Source organism: Acomys minous (assembly GCF_964271855.1).
Source record: "Acomys minous genome assembly, chromosome: 10".
In the NCBI taxonomy this organism is placed as follows: domain Eukaryota; kingdom Metazoa; phylum Chordata; class Mammalia; order Rodentia; family Muridae; genus Acomys; species Acomys minous.
Window position 1 is genome coordinate 103,403,821 of NC_140491.1, and position 22,429 is coordinate 103,426,249.

General features: G+C 36.4%; 1 protein-coding gene across 8 annotated transcripts in view; it reads right to left on the minus strand.

The window, feature by feature from the left end:
• LOC311607988 (uncharacterized protein) overlaps window positions 1–22,429 on the minus strand; it is a 129,822-nt gene that overhangs the window by 62,337 nt on the left and 45,056 nt on the right. For 5 of the 8 annotated variants that reach the window (XM_084800279.1, XM_084800274.1, XM_084800276.1 and 2 more), the window contains exons 26-35: window positions 20,577–20,650; window positions 19,727–19,823; window positions 17,596–17,627; window positions 17,440–17,503; window positions 13,139–13,209; window positions 11,659–11,755; window positions 7,658–7,725; window positions 5,910–6,006; window positions 2,862–2,926; window positions 275–356 (exon numbers count right to left, since the gene is read on the minus strand). In XM_084800279.1, the coding sequence (XP_084656405.1) occupies window positions 275–356; window positions 2,862–2,926; window positions 5,910–6,006; window positions 7,658–7,725; window positions 11,659–11,755; window positions 13,139–13,209; window positions 17,440–17,503; window positions 17,596–17,627; window positions 19,727–19,823; window positions 20,577–20,650 (747 nt within the window). The remainder of the gene's footprint in view (window positions 1–274; window positions 357–2,861; window positions 2,927–5,909; window positions 6,007–7,657; window positions 7,726–11,658; window positions 11,756–13,138; window positions 13,210–17,439; window positions 17,504–17,595; window positions 17,628–19,726; window positions 19,824–20,576; window positions 20,651–22,429) is intronic. The other 3 variants (XM_084800275.1, XM_084800277.1, XM_084800278.1) reach the window with 3 other exon arrangements.

Here is a 22,429-nt window from a genome sequence, read left to right on the forward strand (position 1 = left end):
CTGTGGCCTCCACAGTTCTCTCATCATTTGTTGCTAGGTCATTTGTCTACTTCATTATGCCTAAGCGCCATGAAGATATTACAGTACTTTCAGTGCACTGAACAACGCAGCTGCATTGATATTGAACCTGGATCAGATTTGAAGCTCATCACTATTTTTCTCTTTTAAATTACCATATAAGAGTCAGGTCAGTGTCTTTGTCTACTTGTGCACTATGCACTCTAATTTAAGTGCATATGCCATCCAAAGGCTATTGAGAAAACGTGGCTCATACCTCCTGCCTCAGCATGTGTCACATTTTCACTTCCTTGTTCTATAGACACAGCAAAATGATGTTCATCTTCCTTCCCCAGCTTCTAGAGTGAAGATAAAATCCGAGTTGCACAAAACAGACTGTTAACGTCTTAAGAGTTCACATTTTCCCCTTTTTAAACAGTAACAAGACTAGAAAATAAGCCGAGCACTTGTAGGATTCCAGGCTACTTTAAATGCAGATCCTAATGTTGTTTGTTCATACGACCACACTGACTAGGAAATCAAAACGTGGATGGCCTTCAAAACGTTTTCAGGGAGAGAATAACAGGTGTAGTGGATATGTCCACACGTTAAGGTACGCGTAAGATCATTGTTAATGTTTTAAAAATAAAGGAGAAAAAAAGAGCTTCTACACATGCGCACAAAAAATTCTTCCACCTATGAACGTGCATTTGCATGTTTTAAAATTCATATCATCACCCACGTCTTAAACTCCAGTCTTTCACAAACCAACTCTCAAAGTTATATAGGCAGTGAGCAGAACATTCCACTACAAGTTAGAGTCATGGCCATCTATTATTACTTCTATGATAACTAAAAACTGTGTATACTACAGTTCTTATAATGGTCATAAAATAGAGTCACCGCCTTAGTGTTAAACACATACATACTAAACATTCAATTACGTAATATCATGTTAAAACTCCATGATGAACATTTAATGTAGATCTATTCCCCATTTTACAGACACCCAGAGTGAGGATGATGAAGATGAAAGAGACTCCAAAATGACTTTGTTTCACTCTCTACACTCCCATTTTTGTGTCTCCGTGCATGTGTAACCGAGTGCTTGTCTGTATGTGTGTGTTGCACATGTGTGAATGGGTATACTTGGACACATGTGTTCCTGCCTGGGGAGGCCCAGGCTGACTTCGGGAGTCTTCCTTGATTGCATTACACTTTATTCATAGGGATTTCCAAATTGAAGCCAAAGTTTACCAACAACTAGAGTCTGGCTAGCCAGCTTGTTCTCTGGTCCTTCTCCACTTTAATAGCCGTTGGGTTATATATGGGCTTCCATACCCACTTGGCACTCATGTGGGTACTGAAGACCTAAACTGTGGTCTTCACACTTCTGGGCAACTATGTTGCCGACTGATCCATGCCTAAGCCAGTCCCTTATTAACCAGACAATTTAAAAATACTATCCAGAATCTGTACTGAATATTCAATAAATTCATTCAGTACTTTGAGAAATCCAAAGACCTGCCTTTTGTTTATTAATCATCTGTAGTGCTTTTTTTACATCTACTTTTTCAACTCTTAGACTTTCAGATTATTGTAATGGAAAATAAATGGATCCTATTAAATAAAATAAATGCAAGATGTTAATGAAAACAATTTGTTGGAAAACCAAAAATTACATTTGGTAAAAATAAAAGAATATTAGCAAATGTTACATGTAGAAACAAATTCTTCTATTGTACTTGGTATAATAGAGTATGAACAACTTAACAAGATTTCAGTGCCTTACTTTGCTTTTAAGGTAGTGAAGGATATGGAGTGAAAAGTTTACTTCCTTCTTGCATTTCTTATGCAGAGAACAGTGCAATAATTGCTTATTTTAGCTAAGAAACTTTTTAAAGCCTGGTAACAATTTTGATAATAAGATAGTTTTAATGAATTAATAAAGATCATGGAAATTTTATAAAGGAGTGTATTTACATAATGTCCTTCATATATAAGAAATGATATATATCTAAATCATAACTAAGGGAGAGATTTTTAAAGTGAAAATCAAGGCTTAGGAATGAGAGAAGCATGAAAAGGTTTACTGGGACTCTGATCTGTGTGTGTGCCAGGCACTCATAGAACATTTCATTCGCTATACTTCATAAGTTAAAATGTGACTATATGGGCATATGTGCCATTGCTTCTTGTCATTCTGCGATAGGAAGACCCTATGATGAACAGATGTGACCCACTAATCCTCTGTCCAGTGTGCCATCATCCTATCCACTGCCCTGACCGACTTGCTCTCAGTCCTTAGAGTGCTGCTAATACCATACAGGACAATCTAACTACAGACTCCCACACACCCCTTCCTCATTCCACCACAAACACTCTTCTTGCATGAAGCACCCTTTGCATCAGGTACTATGCTCATAAATGTTTGCGTCTTTCTAGCTTTGCTATCCTGTCACAGCGTCATAAGCCCTTAAGTAGGGTTTTCAGTGTTCAAAATGTATATAAAGTTCATATGATATAACAGTAACTTATTCAAAATTAAAATCTTTAAAAAATCATCAAGAATGTGCCAAACCTAGTTGTGATATTACTTTAGCAAATGACTACTAAAAGCTTATGCACATGAAATCCATATAGATATATGTATTATTATGAGCCATCCAAGATAAGGCCAATGTACACCTACGTAAGAAAGTGCACATTAATTTGAATAGTATTTGCTAGTTTACACCATTTAAATAAAAAAGCTAAGAAGTAGGATAGTTGGAAGTATAATTTGTATAACTAAATTATCTTGTTCAACAAACAGTATTGAATGACAACTGTCAATACACATATCTGCAAACCACTGACTTAACTCTTTCGCCGTTGTAATGCCTTGTTTGCCTTGATTGTGTTGATGTTACTTCTTTGTTTGGTTTTGCTGGAAAATACACAAATTTAAATAAATAAAATAGATACCATTGTAGATATAATAAAAGTATATATATGTATATATGCCTTTTTATATAAATTTATATAAAATTTATATAAAATTATTTAAAATAAAATTCAAATACATATTTTCCTAGTTAATGGTTTTCTTTACCCTTTGTATTTGTGCATAAGCATGTACACACATATACATACATATACATTTGTATGCTTATGTATGAATTGTACAGACATCAATTTGCTGCAGGTTAAAGATATAAAATATTTTGAGGTTTCATTCACAACTCCATCAATGCAATGTTAGCAATCAAATCCTAACAGACAACATTTCAAAATAAGAACGATGTTTCCAAATTCACTGTCAACCTCATAAAAGAAATATGAAAATAATGTTCAATTTCAACATCAAAACTATTGGTAATTCTTTTTGCTCATTGCAGGATCACATGTATTGTCAAAATTTTGTTCATTTTCCTGTGTCTCTGTTAAGACCCTACCCATCCTCACTAAGTGGACAGGAGAACTTCCGGGCCTCACTTAAAAGCCATCTTCGACTCCTCAGCAAGCTCCACATCGCAGGAAGAGAACCTTTCTCAAGAAATATGGTGGTTGGCTTTGCAAAACACAACTTGATAATGACCTAAGCATCCACATGTATAACATCACACATGCACACACATACACACTTATGCATGTATACAATAATCAACACAGATGGTCGAAAAGTACAATTAAACAATCTTCATGTAGTTACTCGGGATTTGGAGTCAGCCACAGATAGACTAATTGCAACACTTACTACAACGTAACTCTGTGACCCTGGAAATAAGTATTTTAATAGTATCCTACATAGATAATATTATCCTGCATTGCTCTCATGTACCATGCTAGTCTTGTAGGCCTTTTATGAGAGAACTAAACAAAGCATCCCCATGCTAACAAGAGCTATCGTTTTTATGTCAGTGGTAATATCATCTGAATACATAGGATCCCTGTAGCTTCTGTTTTTGGTGCGTAAAAACTATAAAAGGATCAGTGTGGTGATGTGTTCACTGCGATTCTAGACCTCCCTTCAGCTGCAAATAACCTATGATGCAGCGAAGATTGTATGTGTGTATGTGTGTGTGTGTGCTTGTATGTGACAGCATACGTGCATGTGTGTTTGTATGTTTGTCTGATGCTGTATCCAAGCAGCCATCCAATCTGCTTTTTGAAACACAATCATGGCTTGGTTTTGGGCTCACAGTGTAGGCAACAGTAACTAGGAAATGTGTTCCAAACTGATTGGCCTCTGCATCCGTAGAGCTGGAATTTCAAGGCTGGGAACCCACGCGTCCTTTTACAGGGGTTCACTTAAGCAAACTTCAGTATGCATGAACAGCGAGCACTTGGAGAGTGAGCTTCCCCACCAACCACAGAACTTTAGTTTGAATTAGAATCTAATGAAACCACATGAAGTACATTCTGGTAGATATGCAAGGCGCTGGTGGTGAGGAGACCAAGGGGACGCCCTCTGCTCTCCTTCCCCGAGACAAACCCTCCTCTTCTGGCATGTTCGCCATTCCTTCCATTTTTTCCATCTATGTCCTTCTTTCCTTCAGCTTACTGTTAGCTGATAATTATGCTGCACTTTCTTTATCCCCGAATCAGCCAATGTGTAGGAATTACACAACTACCAGTATAAAATCAAGTGATAGCACCAAGAGTTAATGTGAAAAGCCCAAAAGGAATCTGGAAAATTGTTCTTAGCCGTTTCTTTGGAACTGTCAGGCTGTTGAGAAACATGCCCAGACCCAAAGCAGCATTTATCCTTTCTTTGGTTCTGTTATATTTCAAACTGTAATCAAATGTATTGTTTAGTTAACCACAATCCTCTTCATAAACCACAGGAAATCCAGAATCTCAGAGCAGCCTAGTCTCAATGTCAAGTGTGCCACGAGACCAACAGGTGATCTATCAATATTGGGAATTTATATTTGATAGGATATTCCCCTTCTAAATTATATTACTACCTCAATTCTTTTTTAAAAGTCTTCTTTCCCTTATGCTCACAAAATTAAAACCACAGAAGAACCAAACATTCCCGGTGGGGTTTTGAACTGGCTGTAATGCGACAAGGCCCCAGTGGTTTGGCTTTCCTCAGTTCTGTTAGGTGGGCTTTTGTGATACTAGTGTGAGAAGTGACCCATTGTTGGACATTGACTTCTATCCATGTGTACATGACAGTTCTGTATCTACCTGGTGAAACCCAAGGACAAGTCTACATACTGCTTTATTACACCTAACACCTTCCCAGAAGCTGAAATGCATGTTTTTGCTGTTGGCACTTGGTTACACGGTAGAAGGTCACATTGTGGTTCCTACATATCCAGTGTTCTATGCTTTATTCCCTAGATAATTTCAATGTTTTACACTCCCCTCTCTGCACACCTTTGCTGGCTGCTGGGTACTCCCCATACTTAAAACCCATCTCAGCATTCCTCCTTCTCCCTCCTCTGCACTTTCTTTATTATGGTCCTTAGATAACTCAATACTTTGTAATCTACTTAGAAATTCAGCTATGGTAGTGGCACATTAAATTTCAACATTTAGAGAAAGTAGATTATACATCTTATTTCCTTCCTTCCTTCCTTCCTTCCTTCCTTCCTTCCTTCTTTCCTTTCATATACAGTGTTCTGCCTGCTCGTATGACAGCACACCAGAAGAGGGCATCAGATCCCATTGTTGATGGTTGTGAGCCGCCATGTGACTGCTGGGAATTGAACTCAGGACCTTTGGAGGAGCAGCCAGTGCTCTTAACTGCTAACCCACCTCTCCAGCCCCTATACATCATTCTTATTACCATGTAAATTGCTGTATGAGAAATAGGCCCATGTCTTTGTCTAGTAGAATAACTTGTCCCATCTGACTCATGTGAATATTACTTACATGAACATTCCTCCCAAGGGCTGCATGTAAAAGGCAGATCGTACCTCTAGTTCCAGCATTCGCCATGTTTTCTTGTATTTGGCCTGTAGTCGCAGAAACACAAACCACGTTTCCCATATATGTAGGAGTCTCAGAGGTAGTCTGTTAAAATTAATATAACAATAATGATGCTTAAATACAACATTCTCAACGTATTCCATTTCAATAATTAGAGGGCCAAGTATTGTAACCCAGGTCGTTTGAACTAAGAACCTTATATGACATCTAAATCAAATCTAGTTTCTCTTGCCACGTGCCCACCTACAACAGACAATACACATAAGACCATTTGCAACATTTTAGGAGAAATAAGAGAAACAAACACCAAAAATACCAGCAGTAAATATAAATGAAGATTATTTAGCACTATTTTTCAACTGATATTTAACACTTGGGGGCAGAAGCAAGTGGATCTCTGTGAGTTCGGGACCATCCTGGTCAGCAGAGCAAGTTCCAAGATAGCCAGGGCTACATAGAGAAACCCTGTCTTAGAAATAACTAAAATAAAATGAATTTTAAATCATACATATTATATCCATACATACATCAAACCTTTCTCCTGTAAGAATACCAAATTCAGTTTTTGTTTGTTTGTTTGTTTGTTTTGTTTTGTTCAGACAGAGTTTCTCTGTGTAATAACCCTGGCTACCCTGAATTCTGCTTTGTAGACCAGGCTGGCCTCGAACTCACAGAGATCTGCCGGCAGCTGCCTCCCAAGTGCTGGGATTAAAGGCTTATGCCGCCACGCTTGGCCCCAAATTCAGTTTTTATTAAATAACAATCACCACCTGAAATGTATTAAAATCCCATCTTTAAGAGACTCACAAGGTGAGGCAAGCACTTCAGTAAAACAGTCTGATGATTAATAGGGATCTAGTATTATTAGCATAAAAATTGGAAAATCATTTTACATGATTGGGGTAAATAGTATGGTCATTTTAATGCCATAGAAATGATTTTACAAAATAAAGTATATATTATCTCACTACCTCTGTAAGATAACCTTGTGAATTTATCTTAATCCCACTCAGTGGGCAGAGTAACAGAAGTTATTTTGCATCATGTACAAGAACACTGCAACATGGTGTCATTTCATGAAATAAACTTTTCTTAAGTAATGCCCAAAGTCTGCTCAGTGTGTTCAACAGATTTTATTATTTCATTTGCAAAACTCATTAAGCCCTCTGTTGGGTCCTTCTGATATGTGGCCAATAAATGTCTTTAGTGAGGGCAATGATAATTGCCTGGATCTCATAAAACAAAAGTTAAAAAATGTAAGTTGTCAACAAGGAAAATGCTATATGAAATAGAACTTAACATTCCAATCGCAAGTAAAATCCTTAAAAAATTATAACTTCAAAGTAACTCTTATCAGAACAGTTGATGTCATAGGCTATCTCTTGACTAGAATTGACTCCACGACAGATACTGCTGAGGATGAGGAGGCTGTGCAGAAAGTAAAACTTTTACTTAGCTGTTCATTCATGAAACTGCAGTTTGTTCTTAACTGGCATGTTATGGAGCTGCTACACGTGTAGGATACAGTAATTTTCAGAAGATGCTGGGTAACAAAATTAACATGCTTTTCAGTTTGGAATCAAAGTCTCTAAGAATATACTAGGAATTTGAAGATGGTAAATATTTTTAAAAACAAACACAAAAAATATTATTCCATACAGTGGCATAGTATACAATTGTATGTGCCTATGGTATCTTGTTAAGCAAAGCAGCGTGGTACTGCATATTTACATACCAATGCGTGAACATTTCCATGGCTGTCATGTCTTTGTTCTGTTGATATCATTTCTTTGTCTGGAACTGCTGATGAATACACATATTTACATAGTATTCATTATAATGCAGTAGTAGAAAACATGAAAATATTATATCAAAATAATGAAAAATGTTTAAACGTAGTTATAATAAATGGTGAATTTTCATCATCCCAAGTCATGGTTAGAAAACCTAACCTATAGTTGTGAATTTAATATTTTATATGATGCATCAAATCATGCAAGGTTTACATATAGAGGCATATCACCCATTTGTGATACATGGATATAGTATGTGAAAGCCTTCTATAATGCTCAGAGAGAATAGCAGATGGATAAGAAAGAAAGAGCCTCCAGAAGAGTGTAGGTAAACCTATGGTGGCGCATGTGATTAGTCCCAGAACCCAGGGAGGAAGAAGCAGGCAAATCTCTGTGAGTTCAAGGCCAGCCCAATCTACAAAGCAAGTCCAGGGAAGACCATCCAAGGCTACACAGAGAAACCCTGTCCTAAAACAAACAAACAAACAAACAAAAAAGTATAGGTTGAAGAAAAAGAAGAGAAGTAGTAAGAAAGGATAGAACATTTGGAAAATGATTTAATTTGATTTGATGGGCAGGCAGCTTGCATTTATTGGCTGATACTTATCCATACCACAAATTTTTTCAGTTTTTAAATTTTTAATATTTAAATAATTTATTCAGATTACAACCCAATTGTTATTCCCTCACTTGCGTCTTCCTGTTACCACTCCCTTTCTCTTTCACCCTATTCCCCTCCCCTAGACCTGTGAGAGAAGGGGACCTCCTCCCCCACCATATGATCACAGCCTGTCAGGTCTCATCCAAGTAGCTTGCTTCCCCTTCATCTGAGTGCCACCAGGCCTCCACACCAAGGGGAAGTGGTCAAACAGGAAGCACCAGAGTTCATGTCAGAGGCAGTCCCTGCTCTCCCCACAACCATGGAGAATGTGCTGTCCATTGGCTAGATCTAAACAGGGTGTCTAGGTTTATTGCGTGCATTGTCCTTTGTTGGTAAAGCAGTTTGTACAGGCCCCCTGGGTCCAGTTCTGCCAGCCTTGATGGTCTTCTTGTAGGGTTCCTGGACCCTCTGTCATACCACACATTTTATAATTAAGCACACAATTATATAAAATATTTATTTTGCTATTCTCCCATGCTTCTCTCATCTAGAGTCCCAATAGGATGTCCTCCCCTCTGTCCCAGTTTCCTGGTAAGTGAAGGCTTTCATGGGACATGCTTCTTGGGCTACAGTCATAGGGGAGGGGAATAAGGGGAAAATGGGAGGGAGGGAAAACTGGGAGGATACAAGGGATGGGATAACCATCGAGATGTAACAAGAATAAATTAATAAAAAATTAAAAAAATAATAAAAATATTAATTTGTGTGTGTATGTCTTTCTCTCTGTGTGTATCTGTCTGTGTGTAGGCACCCACGTGCCATTGCCCACATGTGGAAGTTTAAAGAAAATTATAGAGTCAGGTGTCTCTTGCTACGTTGTGGGATCCAGGAATGAGCTCAGATCATCAGGTCTTTGCACATTCTCCTCTATCCAGGCAGCCTTCTCACTGGCTCAAGGTCAGTTTTGGAGAGAAAAAGGTTACATTTGTCTGACTATGTTACACCTTATCATATTATGCTATAATATTTATAGTCCGTCATATGCTCTGTAGCAACAGGACTGACTAAGACAGCACAGACACTAAAAATATGGCCAAATTAATAGGAGAAACATCCAGTGAACATGTCTGGCATGCTGTGTATTCCAGGGGAAATTGAAACTACAGCTTCCTTTTTTAAGCCTTGTACAATTGTGTTGTTCAGGATAGCTCTAAATTATGAAGGACAGGCCAACCTTGTTCTCAACCTCTGGTTGTATTAAAAAAAATGCAAGAAGCTCAATGTTGTCCACCTCTCCAATAATTATTTGCCAGCTTTGGAAAGACACAACACATTAATAAAAATAGGAGTCACTAACTGGTGCAAGATTTTCAAGGTAAGCTGAGGTAGCTGAGGTATACATTTATTTAATATATATATATATATATATATATATATATATATATATATATATACACACACACACACATACATTTTCTGGACTCCCTAAATGTTTTGATGTGGTTACAGAAAAGGATAGAAATACAAGAAAGATAATAATAACGTGTTAAGTGAGCTTTAATGGGTGAGTTTTCAAGGTCAGATGATGAATCCAAGGAACAAAAAGAAGAAAGCCCATATGCCATTATGCACATGCTAAATAAAAAAGAAGAAGAGCCAGGACGGTGGAGAGCATCTCTAGATCTATTATCCTCATTCTTTCTAGTTGATATTGGTTTCATAAATTATACTGACCATTTCATTCTCCCTTAGTTTCGCATAGTATCTAAGAATTATAAATTTAGAATTACTAGAGTAATGAATATTATAGGGAATTTGCTCCTTGCAATAAGAAACTAAAACCTTTTATTCTTTCTCTCATTTGAACTTTCCTGCTGCTCAAAACACGAACAGAGACAAAACAATATCCATCTTTCTTTAGATTCTTGTATGACTCAAACAATTATTCAATAGGCTCTTTAAAAGATCGTCTGATAACTGCTCTTCGAACAATTTTTGATTGACAAGAACCTTTTGAAAACCTATGGTCAGGTCCAGAATCTTGGAATTGCTAAATCTCAGTGTCAGTTCTGTTATGACCTTCAGCGGTCAGTGGCTGTGCTGGTTGGATTCTGTCAATTTGGTAAAAACCTAGACGTATCTGGAAAAAAAGGGTGTAAATTAAGAAAATGTCTACAAAATTGGTTTGTAGGCAAGTCTGTGAGATGTTGTCTTGATTTATGATTGATGTGGTAGAGCTCATCCCACTATGGGCAGGGTCTCCTGAGGTATATAAGAAAGCAGACTGAGTAAGCCAGTAAGCAGCATTTCTCCATGGTTTCTGCCTCGGTTCCTGACTCGATGTTCAGAGTTCTTTCTCTGACTTCCCTCAGTGATTGACCAAAGAGATAAAATGGACTCTTTTCTTCCCGAGTTGCCTTTTGAACTGAAGTTGCTGCAGCCATGACACAGGATACTAATTATATATGATTGGGGTGAGCTACCAAGAATGCCCATGCTGTTCCCGATCGTGTTATTTTATCACAGCAAGAGAAACCGTAAGATAGTGGCTGATATAGATGGCCATCTAAATTGTATTGGCTCAATTTTCCACTTCAGATTAAGATGACTTTGTCAGACTCTGTTTTTTATGTTTACAACATTAAAACCACAGAAGAAATGAATACTTTTCAAACAATTTTTGAACTGCCACAGTAGCCTGACCACGTCAAAACACACCCACTATTTATTTTCCTTCTCTCTGATTTTCTCGTGTGGGTATGTAATACTACTCTGAGCAGTGACCCTTGTTGGACATTAATTTCTATTCCTGTATGACATAACAGCTATGTTTCTATTTGCTGTATGAAAATTAAACACTGATGTGCAGGATGGAGTAGCAAATGCTCAATATCTTCCCCAAAGAGAAAAGGGTTACAAATGCATGCTTCTGTTGTCATGATACATAGACAATATGCACATTAGAGATTTTTTTATCTTTCTGACATGCCTAGTACTCCCTGCTTCATATGTGAACGATTTCGTTACCCTTACACACACCCTACACATGCATGCATGCACTGGTTCCATTTTATTCCTTGACGGCTTTTTTTGTCACTCCTTTCTCTCCTTTCTTAGCCTCGCTACTTCTCAGACATTATGATACTTTGTGATATATTTGGTATCTCAGCTTCTTTAGCAGTTCATTCAGTTATATTTCCCAAAACTGCTTATACATGGCTTGTATTAAGCTTAACTTGTTATGTGAGAAATAGTAAATGCCTTTGACTAGTAGAATAAACCAACTCTCCTGATTTGAATGATTATTCACCCTAAGGGCTACACATAAAATGCAAATCTTACCTTTCATTTCCACCTTCGTGGTATTTTTTGGTCTTTCTTCTGTAGTTCTTGGTAAATGAACCACAATATCTTCCTGTGAAAAAGTCTCAGAGGTAGTCTGTTAAAATTAAAATAAAATGAGCTACAAAATATCTTCCTTATAAGGGTATCTGAAGGACTTATTACAGTTGGACTGAAAATTAAGGGTAGAATGTATGGGAAACCATGTCATTCAGACCGAAACATTTAAATATTATCTAACTGAAGTCCAGCTGCTGAGTTCTCATTCTTCTAACAGGGAGCATTTCACATGAAAAGAAAACTGAAACATTTCCCAGGAATCAGAATAACTGTCAACTATGTGTCAAAAAGATAAATTGGGATTATTTGTAATGTTTTAATACGAGAATTTAATATCAAATGCATACTAATACCTTAAACCTATAAAAATAAATTCTGTCTTATTTGCATTTTGATATTAAAATCACCACCACAATGTATGATGCTTCCACCTTCAACAAAGCAACTCACCACAAGCACTTAGATTTTAATGAGAATCCCACAAGCCAACACAAGAGCTTACAAGGCATTGAGTATCTTTACCACTAACAAAGTGTGTGTGTGTTTAACTTATTTGTTCAAGGTAAAGTACTGTTTCCATCTTGGTGTTATAATAAAATGATAATAATGATAATTAAAACATAAGGACATATAAAGTTCATTTTAAACCTCTGCTTTCAATCTTACTGCTATGTCACAGACTAAGGAACTGATGAAATGTGGCCACACGCATGGTTACAAAGTGTAGCCTTTGCTTAAGTATAAGCCTATGAGGCCATTAGATGTTTACTATTTATTGGGTAAAATCTAAAGGCTCTATGTGTTTAGAGACATTTGCTGGTGCTTTCTTACAGGTAGCCAATAAATATATGTATCAATAACACCAATAAACAAACAGATGGAATCAAATAAAAACAAGATATCAATTGTTAATAAAGAAAATACTCTGGAGTACCAAACTCAACATTCCATTCCCAGAGAAAAGAAAGGAGAGAATTTCTATAAGTCAGAATAGAATTGATCTCTTATAAGGAGAAGTGAGACAAAAAGTACTGGGTAAATAAATCATTTCAATAAGAGATACTGACATGAAGTAACAGCTGCCTACGTGGTGACTAGGAGATTTTCTTATCTGCTTTTTCCTGAGGCTGTATTTTGAGCTTAACTAATTAGTATGTTATCGAACTCCCACACATGAAGCTTCAAATAGTTTTCATAAGTATATTGAGCCACAAAATTAAGACCACATTTAGCTTTGAATATCTAAGAACCCCAAAAGTATTTTAAGAATAATAATAGTAAAATATATTTTAAATAAAGAACTTAATTGGGACTCATTGTCTTGATAGTTTTGTATGTAACTGTATTTGCCTTTTTATGCTATTAAGCAAGAAAAACAAAACAGTATTGAATGAGACTCATCAATGTAATATTTACATACCCATGAGTGTATACTTTTGTAGCTCTCAAGGCTTGTTAGCTCTTCCACTGATATTTCTTCATTGTCTGTCTCTTAAGACAAATGAATATATTTAGTTAACATTAGCTATACTATAATAATAATAATAATAATAATAATAATAATAATAATAATAATATGAAAGTATTATATAGAAATAAACTGAATGTTTAAACATAGTTATGATGATACTGAGTTTTCATTTTTTTCCCAGTGATAATTTTAGGGCTCTTTCTATTTAGCTGAAAACTTAATATATTGAGGTACACATGCTCACACAAATGTAAATACATCACTGGGGCAAACATTAGATAGTTTGATGAAAAGAGAGCTCAGTGACTTTAAACATTTACCCACAAATGAGCCAGACAACATGAAAGAACAAACTCTAGACACAAACCTTGGAAATATGATTTAAGTATTCAGATTCAGAGTGTACAACATTCTCAAGCTCATATCAAAAGTGTTGCTGTTTTTTCTATATTGTATGCAGAAGGAAGCAAACATATCAAAAAGTTTTGTCTCCTTTCCTAACATTCTTGTGTGTGTGTGTATATATATATATATATATATATATATATATATATTCATATTACATTTCAATTGTTATCCCATCCCTTATATCCTCCCATTCCTCCCTCCTTCCCGCTTCCCCCCATTCCCCTCCCCTATGACTGTGACTGAGGGGGACCTCCTTCCTATGTATATGCTCATAGGGCATCAAGTCTCTTCTTGGTAGCCTGCTGTCCTTCCTCTGAGTGGGATTCTAGGTGAGAGAAGCATGGGAGAATGTTTCCACTTCTTAAATTTAGTTGGTGGTGAGAAATCTTAAGTGATTGGCTACATTTTTCTAAAGATTAGGTATCTCTAAAATAGGATCTTTTACAAATTAGTTTTCTATTGTGTTTTAATAATTAAATCAAGGAAAACACAGGAAATAACTCTACATCCAGAAATCCAAAACACAGAAACACACGCACTCTAATACCACCAACATCAAAACAAAAGGAACTAACAACCACTGGCCATTAATATCTCTTAACATCAATGGCCTCAACTCCCCAGTAAAAAGACACAGGCTGACAGAATGGGTACAAAAACAGTATCTATCATTCTGTTGCATACAAAAAAACACTTCTCAACAATAAAGATAAACATTACCTCAGAGAAAGGGGCTGGAAAACAGTATTCCCAGCGAACAGATGCAAGAAGCAAGCTGGAGTAGCCATAGACCTTCAACCAAAACTAATCAAAAGAGATGAGGAAGGTCCCTACATCCTCATAAAAGGAAAAATATGCCAGAGTGATGTCTCAATTCTGAACATCTATGCCCCCAATTCAGGAGCAATGACATTTGTAAAAGAAATGTTATTCACTTGGGAGGCAGAAGCAGGCAGATTGCTGTGAGTTCGAGGCCAGCCTGGTCTACAAAGTGAGTCCAGGACAGCCAAGGCTACACAGAGAAACCCGGTCTTGAAAAACCAAAAAAAAAAAAAAGTTACTAAACTTTAAACCACACATCAAATCCCACACTTTAATAGTGGGATACATCAACACCTCTCTCTCTCTCTCCAATAGTCAGATCAAGACAAAAACTAAATGGAGAAACAAGGAAACTAATAGACATCATGAAAGAACTGGATCTAACTGATATCTACAGAACACTTCATCCAAATACAAAAGAATACACTTTCTTTTCAGTACCTCATGGAACCTTCTCCAAATTTGACCACATACTTGGTCAAAAAGCAAACCTCAACAGACACAAGAAAATTGAAATAATCGCTTGCATCTTATCAGACCGCCATGGATTAAAGATGGAACTCAACAACAAAAGAAACAACAAAAGAAAGCCTACAAACTAAAGGAAACTGAACAACTCCCTACTCAATGACATCTGGGTAAGGAAAAAAAATAAAAAGAGAAATTAAAAACTTCCTAGAATTCAATGAAACTGAAAGCACAACATACTCAAACTTATGGGACACAATGAAAGCAGTGCTAATAGGAAACCTCAAAGCACTAAGTTCCTTTATAAAGAAACTGGAGACATTCCATACTAGCAACTTAACAGCACACCTGGACGTTCTAGAACAAAAAGAAGCCAACACACAAGAGGAATAGACAGAGCTGGAAATCATGAAACACAGGGCTGAAATCAATAAATTGGAAACAAAGAAAATTGTTCAAAGAATGAATGAAAACAAGAGCTGGTTCTTAGAGAAAATCAACAAGATTGACAAACCATTAACCAAACTAACTAAAAGGAAGAGGGAGAGTATTCAAATCAACAAAATCAGAAATGAAAAGGGAGACATAATGACAGACACTGAGGGAATCCAAAGAATTGTCAGGTCTTACTTCAAAAGCCTATGTGCCACAAAATTTGAAAACCTAAATGAAATGGACATTTTTGATAGCTACCAACTACTGAAATTGAATCACAATGAGGTAAATAAATTGAATACTCATATCACACCTAAGGAACTAGAGGCAATCATCAAAAGTCTCCCAACAACAACAAAAAGCGCAGGACCAGATGGATTCCATGCAGAATTCTACCAGACCTTCAGAGAAGAGCTAATACAAGTTCTCTTCAAACTGTTTTATAAAATAGAAACAGAAAGAATATTAACAGATTCATTCAATGAGGCCCCAGTCGTCTTGATACCTAAACCATAGAAAGACACAAAAAACAAAGAGAATTTTAGACCAATTTCTCTTATGAGCATTGATGAAAAATACTCAATAAAATACTCACAAACCAAATTCAAGAACACATCAAAACTATCATTTACCATGACCAAGTAGGCTTCATTCTAGGCATGCAGAGGTAATTCAAAATGTGGAAATCCATCAATGTAATTCATCATATAAACAAACTGAAAGAGGAAAAAATCCATGATCATCTATTTACATGCTAAAAAAGCATTCTTCAAAATCCAACACTCATTCATGTTAAAAGTTCTGAAGAGAGCAGGGATACAAGGCTTATATCTAAACATAATAAAGGCAATATACAGCAAACCTATAGCCAACCTAAAACTAATTGGAGGCAAACTTAAATACCACTGAAATCAGGGACAAGACAAGGCTGTCTACTGTCTCCATAGTTATTCATTATAGTACTGGAAGTCCTAGCTAGAGCAATAAGAAGACTAAAGGAGATCAAGTGGATACAAATTGGAAAAGAAGAATTTAAACTATCACTATTTGCTGCAGATGATATGACAGTTTACATAAATGACCCAAAAAATTCTATCAAGGAACTCCTACAGCTGATAAACAACTTCAGCAAAGTGGCTGGATACAAAATCAACTAAAGGAATGCTCAACATCCCTAGTTATCAGGACAATGCAACTCAAAACGACTCTGAGATTCCATGTTACATCTATCCCAATGGCTAAGATAAAAAAAAAAAAACTCAGGTAACAGTACGTGCTGGTGAGGATGTGGAGGAAGGGGAACACTCCTCTATAGCTAGTAGGAAATTGGTCTTTACCAGCTGATAATCATCCTGGTACAGACTCTGAGAGGAGATATGTATGAGCCCAAAACCAGAGGCTTGGCTTTTTAGTTTTTGCATCTCTTCCTATTGTTTGGCTCTTCATCGCTGTGCTTTGAGATGCTTCTTGGAAGAAACTGTCCAGACAACACGTTGAGGGCTTGAATATCTGCTGCTGCTCTGATTCTAGCTGCTGTGGTTGCAGTTACCTTTGCTGAATTGCTGGTTTGCTGTTTAACAGGTCTGCTGGAATCCTGACAATGAAGAGCAAAATTGCTCCAAGGAACTGAGTCTAAAAAGGTCTATTTCTCCTGTCTCCATTAACCTCTTTTTTCTTCTGTCTAGGGTAGGTGTGTTGTAAGGGATGTTTAAGCATTAAGGAACCACAAATAGAGTAGGTTTGTAAAAGATCAAAGCCTACAATGTTAAGTCACATGATCTGTGAATGGACCTCGTTCTGTGACCCAGGGCAGACATAGAACGCCATAGTGAGCCATCTGGAAGAAACACTGAGCATTGATTTCTAGTTGCTTGTGACTGGTCAAGGATCTTCATTGTGAACTGTATTTGGGGAACCATCCAGATGGATTTATGTTTTTAAAAACCCCTCATCTCCAGTGCTGTGTACATTTTGTAATTCATGGGCCAATATCAACAAGGACATCTGAATCATTGGCAACTCTTTTCCTAAGATTTGGGGTCAGAAAAATGAAAGACTAAGACAAATATTTCACATTTCACACAGCTTCTTTTCGCAGTATTGATATTGCAGATTACCTGATTCGCTTGTACTTTCCTGCTTGCTTACTACTGCTGTGTATTCAAGCAAACTTTCTCCAGGCTGTATGAATGGTGAAAGAAGAAATTTAGTGCTTGTTTTTATTTCATAAGACATGAAGTTAACCTTATTGGGAACTATGTGGCATGTACTACCTTGAGTTGAGGAGGATATTCCTTTGGAGATCCTAAAAATATAAAGAGGTATAGAACCAGTTACACAAAATCCAGGCAAAGTAACTAATTTAATAACACAGTAGTAATAGGGAAGAGAAGCTTTCCAAGTAGCTAACTTGGAAAATTGTGATCTACCTATATTTTGGGTTTTGGAGATAATTGTTTGCCTCCTTTCATGTTTTTAATTCATTGATAGCAAATAAAACAGGAATAAAGATTAGAAAAATAAGGATAAATGTAGGATTTTTCAGAGTGTAATGAACATCACTTAGGAAAATACAAATACACCACCTTGGACATGCTGAGTGGTGCAGGGGGATGTAATGTCTATCAGATGACAAATCCAGGATCTTGAGGAGTTAATACTTCTGTGTACACTGATGGAAATCATCAGGACATATTTATTTACTGGAACGTATTATGAGCATCCATTCTGTCATACTATAGCAATTTATCATGTTACTCGTTAGTTCTGTGACTCAGCAAGAGCAAATAGATTATGAAAATTGCATATGAGGAAATGTGTGGAGAATTTTATCAACATTTTTCCACTAACTGAGAAGATTGGAGGTATACTCAGCCCTATGAACACACACACACACACTCTCTCTCTCTCTCTCTCTCTCTCTCTCTCTCTCTCTCTCTCTCTCTCTCTCTCTCTCTCTCTCTCAAAACAAAAAAGGGGTTCTTTCACCCGATTGGGGATCTAGTATTTATTTATCAGCTCATTTTAAAAGATAATGAAAACATCATCTGAATGCCAAGAGTCCTTTCAACTATATAATATACTTGATATCTAAGAATTATGAGGAGGATCAAAATGATGCAGCTCACCACAGCACTAGCATTGTTCTGTTTTCCAAAAACAGCACCTACAGTGACTGAACTTTGAGCTTAGATATAATTTCAGTGAATCCATTGGAAAGAAATTTTTTGGGGGTTCCTCATCAAGAATTTCAAATTTAACCTACATCTCCTGCAGTCTTTTACATAGAGATTAATTTACTCTGAGCAAATTATCACTACAATTATTTGTCTTATTATATTAATTTATTCACAAACACGTTCTGATTACCGCATTCATTCTTATTCAGCAATATGTGTATATTATACAACTGTAAATGTAGATCTGCTTGATAAGATGGAGTATTAGGATGCTGGGTCCAACATGTGCCTAAAATTTTACTATTTATTATTATCTCTTTGCAACTTTCATGCTCCCTTCAAATGTGCCTAAAACTAAATCAATACTTATCTGTGTTTTAGTTCAGCTGTGCATCAACATAGTTAGCAGTGAGTCATTGCACAAATCTTGATATCTACTCCTGAGAGCGTGGTTAGTAGACTGGTACCTTCTTTTACCCAAAGATAAATCTGAAATCCTAAAGCTGCCGAATCGCATAGCCAGCATGATTATGATCCCCAAGAGGATAAGAGGGAGTGAGGGTAATCCAAAAATCATCCAAATCTGTCTCAATTGACTCACTTTCCCCATTACACCTCAATTTTCCAGAGGAGGTGGGATCAAGCATAAAATCATACACGACCAAGGTTATTTACTTTCTTCATATTTATTTGCTTTCTTTATAAAAACGATGTTAATTCTTTTAGAATTTCATACATTGTATTCTGATCATATTCGTCCCCTTCTCTTAACTTTTTATAGATCTACTCTCTTTATTGGTTATCCAACTTTATGTTCTTTAAAAAAACTTTCAATCAAAACCAAATTGCGCTACCCAAATACTCTTGGGTGCATGTCCACATATCACCTTCTAACTGCAGCGCGCTTCTTCCGTGGTTTCCGGTGTGCCTGTACTCCATCCATAACTCTGTCCTCACTTGTAGCCATGTCCTCTCTGCATTGTGTTGTGATTAAATAATCCCCCCCGCCTCGATCTTACTGTGCTTTGTAATTTATTGAACAACTCAGCTGGGTTACTTACACAAGCAGTTGCAATGCCTGCTGAAACTGTTTTAGAAACCAATCTTATTACCATTAACCTTCTTTAAATTAATATATAAAAATAATTGTATTTCTTCTTTCATATATTCGTCCTGATTTAAATCACTTTTCTATCCATGTACATCTCATAAACATAGCTCATACCTTTAATTTCTCCACTTGTAATATTGTTTCTTCCTTGACCTGCAGTCCCGGATAAATGACTCACATCTTTCTTCTGTAGAAGACACTTAGACATAAGCTATGAAATTTAACATTAAAAAAATGAGTTGCACAAATGGCTTAGAAACTTAAAAGAAATTAGAATTTCTCATTTTAAAAGCAAAAGATTGAAATAAAGAAAGATGTCATATGACTCATGTTATTGGAAAAGATGTACATCATCTGAATCAATTCTAAGTTTTGCTTCATTGGCATTGAATAAAACTGAGAAGGCCTAGAAGGCTATTGTAACCATTCTTGTAGAAAGAATAGTAGGTGTCAAATACACGCTAGCAAGGAAAGACACAATTAAGTCTTAATGATATATAAAAAATAAAAAGTATACAGTTGAAAGAAAGATGGAAGCTATGCTAGGGAAGGGATCTCGAGAAGGGGAGGAGGAAATGGATATGACCATCGTGCACTGTATAAATGTGCAAATATTAACAAATTAAAAAGCTACCAAGAAGAGACTTGATACCCTATGAGCATATACAGGAGGAAGAGGTCACAGTCATAGGGGAGGGGAGTACGGGGAAAATGGGAGGGAGGCAGGAATGGGAGGATACAAGGGATGGGATAACAATTGAGGTGCAATATGAATAAATTAATAAAATATATTAAAAATAAATTAAAACTAAATAAGCATAAGTTCAAAACAAAAAATAAATACTAAATACTGATGAGTTATTTTCTAGGATCATCTGACAAGATAATTTTATTTGCTTTTGCTAATTTGTTATGCAGAAGAGAGCTGCGTGAAATGAGGACCTGAGATGAACTCTTTACATACCAATGACTCTGGGCTCTCAAAGCTGCAATCTCTGTTGTGCTCCTCTGCAGATGTCATGTCAATGCTTGCTACTGCTGATAAATGCATGCGTTAAAGTACAGTAAAAATATAATGAAGTGATGAATAAAATTAAAATGTATTAAATAAATAGAAATGTTTTAAATTTAATTCAAACAAAAATTTGAACTATTGTTCTCCCAATTAATGTTTAAACTTACTCTTAATTTTTAGTTGAAGATATAACTCTTTTTAAGGACGTTTATTTTACTATTTATGTGTGCGTATGTCTGTAACCATACGTATGTTCCAAAACTGTGAATTCCCATATAGGCCAAAAGAGGGCACCAGGTCCTCTAGACCTAGAGTTATAGGGAACTCTGAACCACTTGATTAAATTCTGGTCCACAGAAAGAGCAAGTGCTTTAACCACTGAACCATATCTCCAGCACGGAAGATGTAATACTTTTTGGAGATACTTGTAATCATGTAACACACACACAAACACGCACACACAATCCATAATGTAACTTTTTACAGACATTAGTTTGTTACATGTTAAACAAACATAGTGATTTGAAAGCTTTATCCACAAATCCGTCAGCTGAACACAAATGAAAACACCCTAAGAGAGAACAGTTTATACTTTCATTGCAGTGCTCAATCTCAGTGCAAAACAGACTTGCATTTCCTAAAAGATACACACAAATACATAAATGTTTAAGAAGATCATAACAAGAAGCTTGAATTAAATATTTATAAATTTTATATTTAAAAAGTATTTATATATAAATATATAAAATGTCTCCTGGTTTATGACTTTCTCCTTCCATTTGATAATGGCTTTATAAGCCTTGTTGAGCAATGCACTCTTCCCTATTTAGCAGTAGTATCTAGAATTATACAGTTAAAACACCAAAATAAATTAGTATCACAGAAAATTAAAATGCTGATCCTCATAAGAAACAATTTTCATTTGGATTTTTTTCTGCTGTTTAGAAACATGCTCTTTGTTTAATTCTTTTATTATTTTTAATTAGTTTATTGATTTATTCACTTTACATCCTGATTGTAGCCCCTTCCCTCCTCTCCTCCTGGTCCCACCCTTCCTCCCTCTTCCCCCATCCACACTTCCCTGTTCCTCAGAAAAAGGGAGCTATCCCACTAACCCACATACCCCACCTCATCAAGTTACATCAGCATTGGGCACCTTCTCTTCCCCTGTGGCCTGACAAAGCACTCTTGCCAGGAGGGGGAGTGGTCAAAAAAGCAGCCAATCAAGTCCATGCCAGAGACAGTCACTGCTCCTCTGACTAGGGAACTCACATGAAGCCTGAGTCTCCCATCTGCCAACTAAGGGGCTTAGGGCCAGTCTATTCATGGTTCTTGGTTGGTTCTTCAGTCTCCCCAAGTCCCTCTGCGCCCTGGTTAGTCGGCTCTGTTGGTATTCTTGTAGAGTTCTTGTCATCTTCAGGTCTTATCTTAAACTATCATGCAAAGGATCTTTAGGTAGATCTTCTTTTTGAATTTGTTTTGAGATTTTCTTATCTTACTAAGGTAGTTATGGTATTCTATCACACCTCTCCCCTCTTCCAATTCCTCCCATGTTCCTTCCACTTGTTCTCAAATCCATAGTATATTATTCTTTAATTATAATAGTCACACATTTATATTATTCTCACTCCCAAAGAATGTTTAACTAAAGTCTTCGTGATATTTCAAGGATAGATGCAGAATGCCAGAGCTACTGAACTGCAATGCCAATCTATCATGGTCCCCAAAAGGGGATTCAACAGAATATAGGATGAGTACGAAATCTCCCATTAAATTCTATTAATCCTCAATTTACCTTTTCA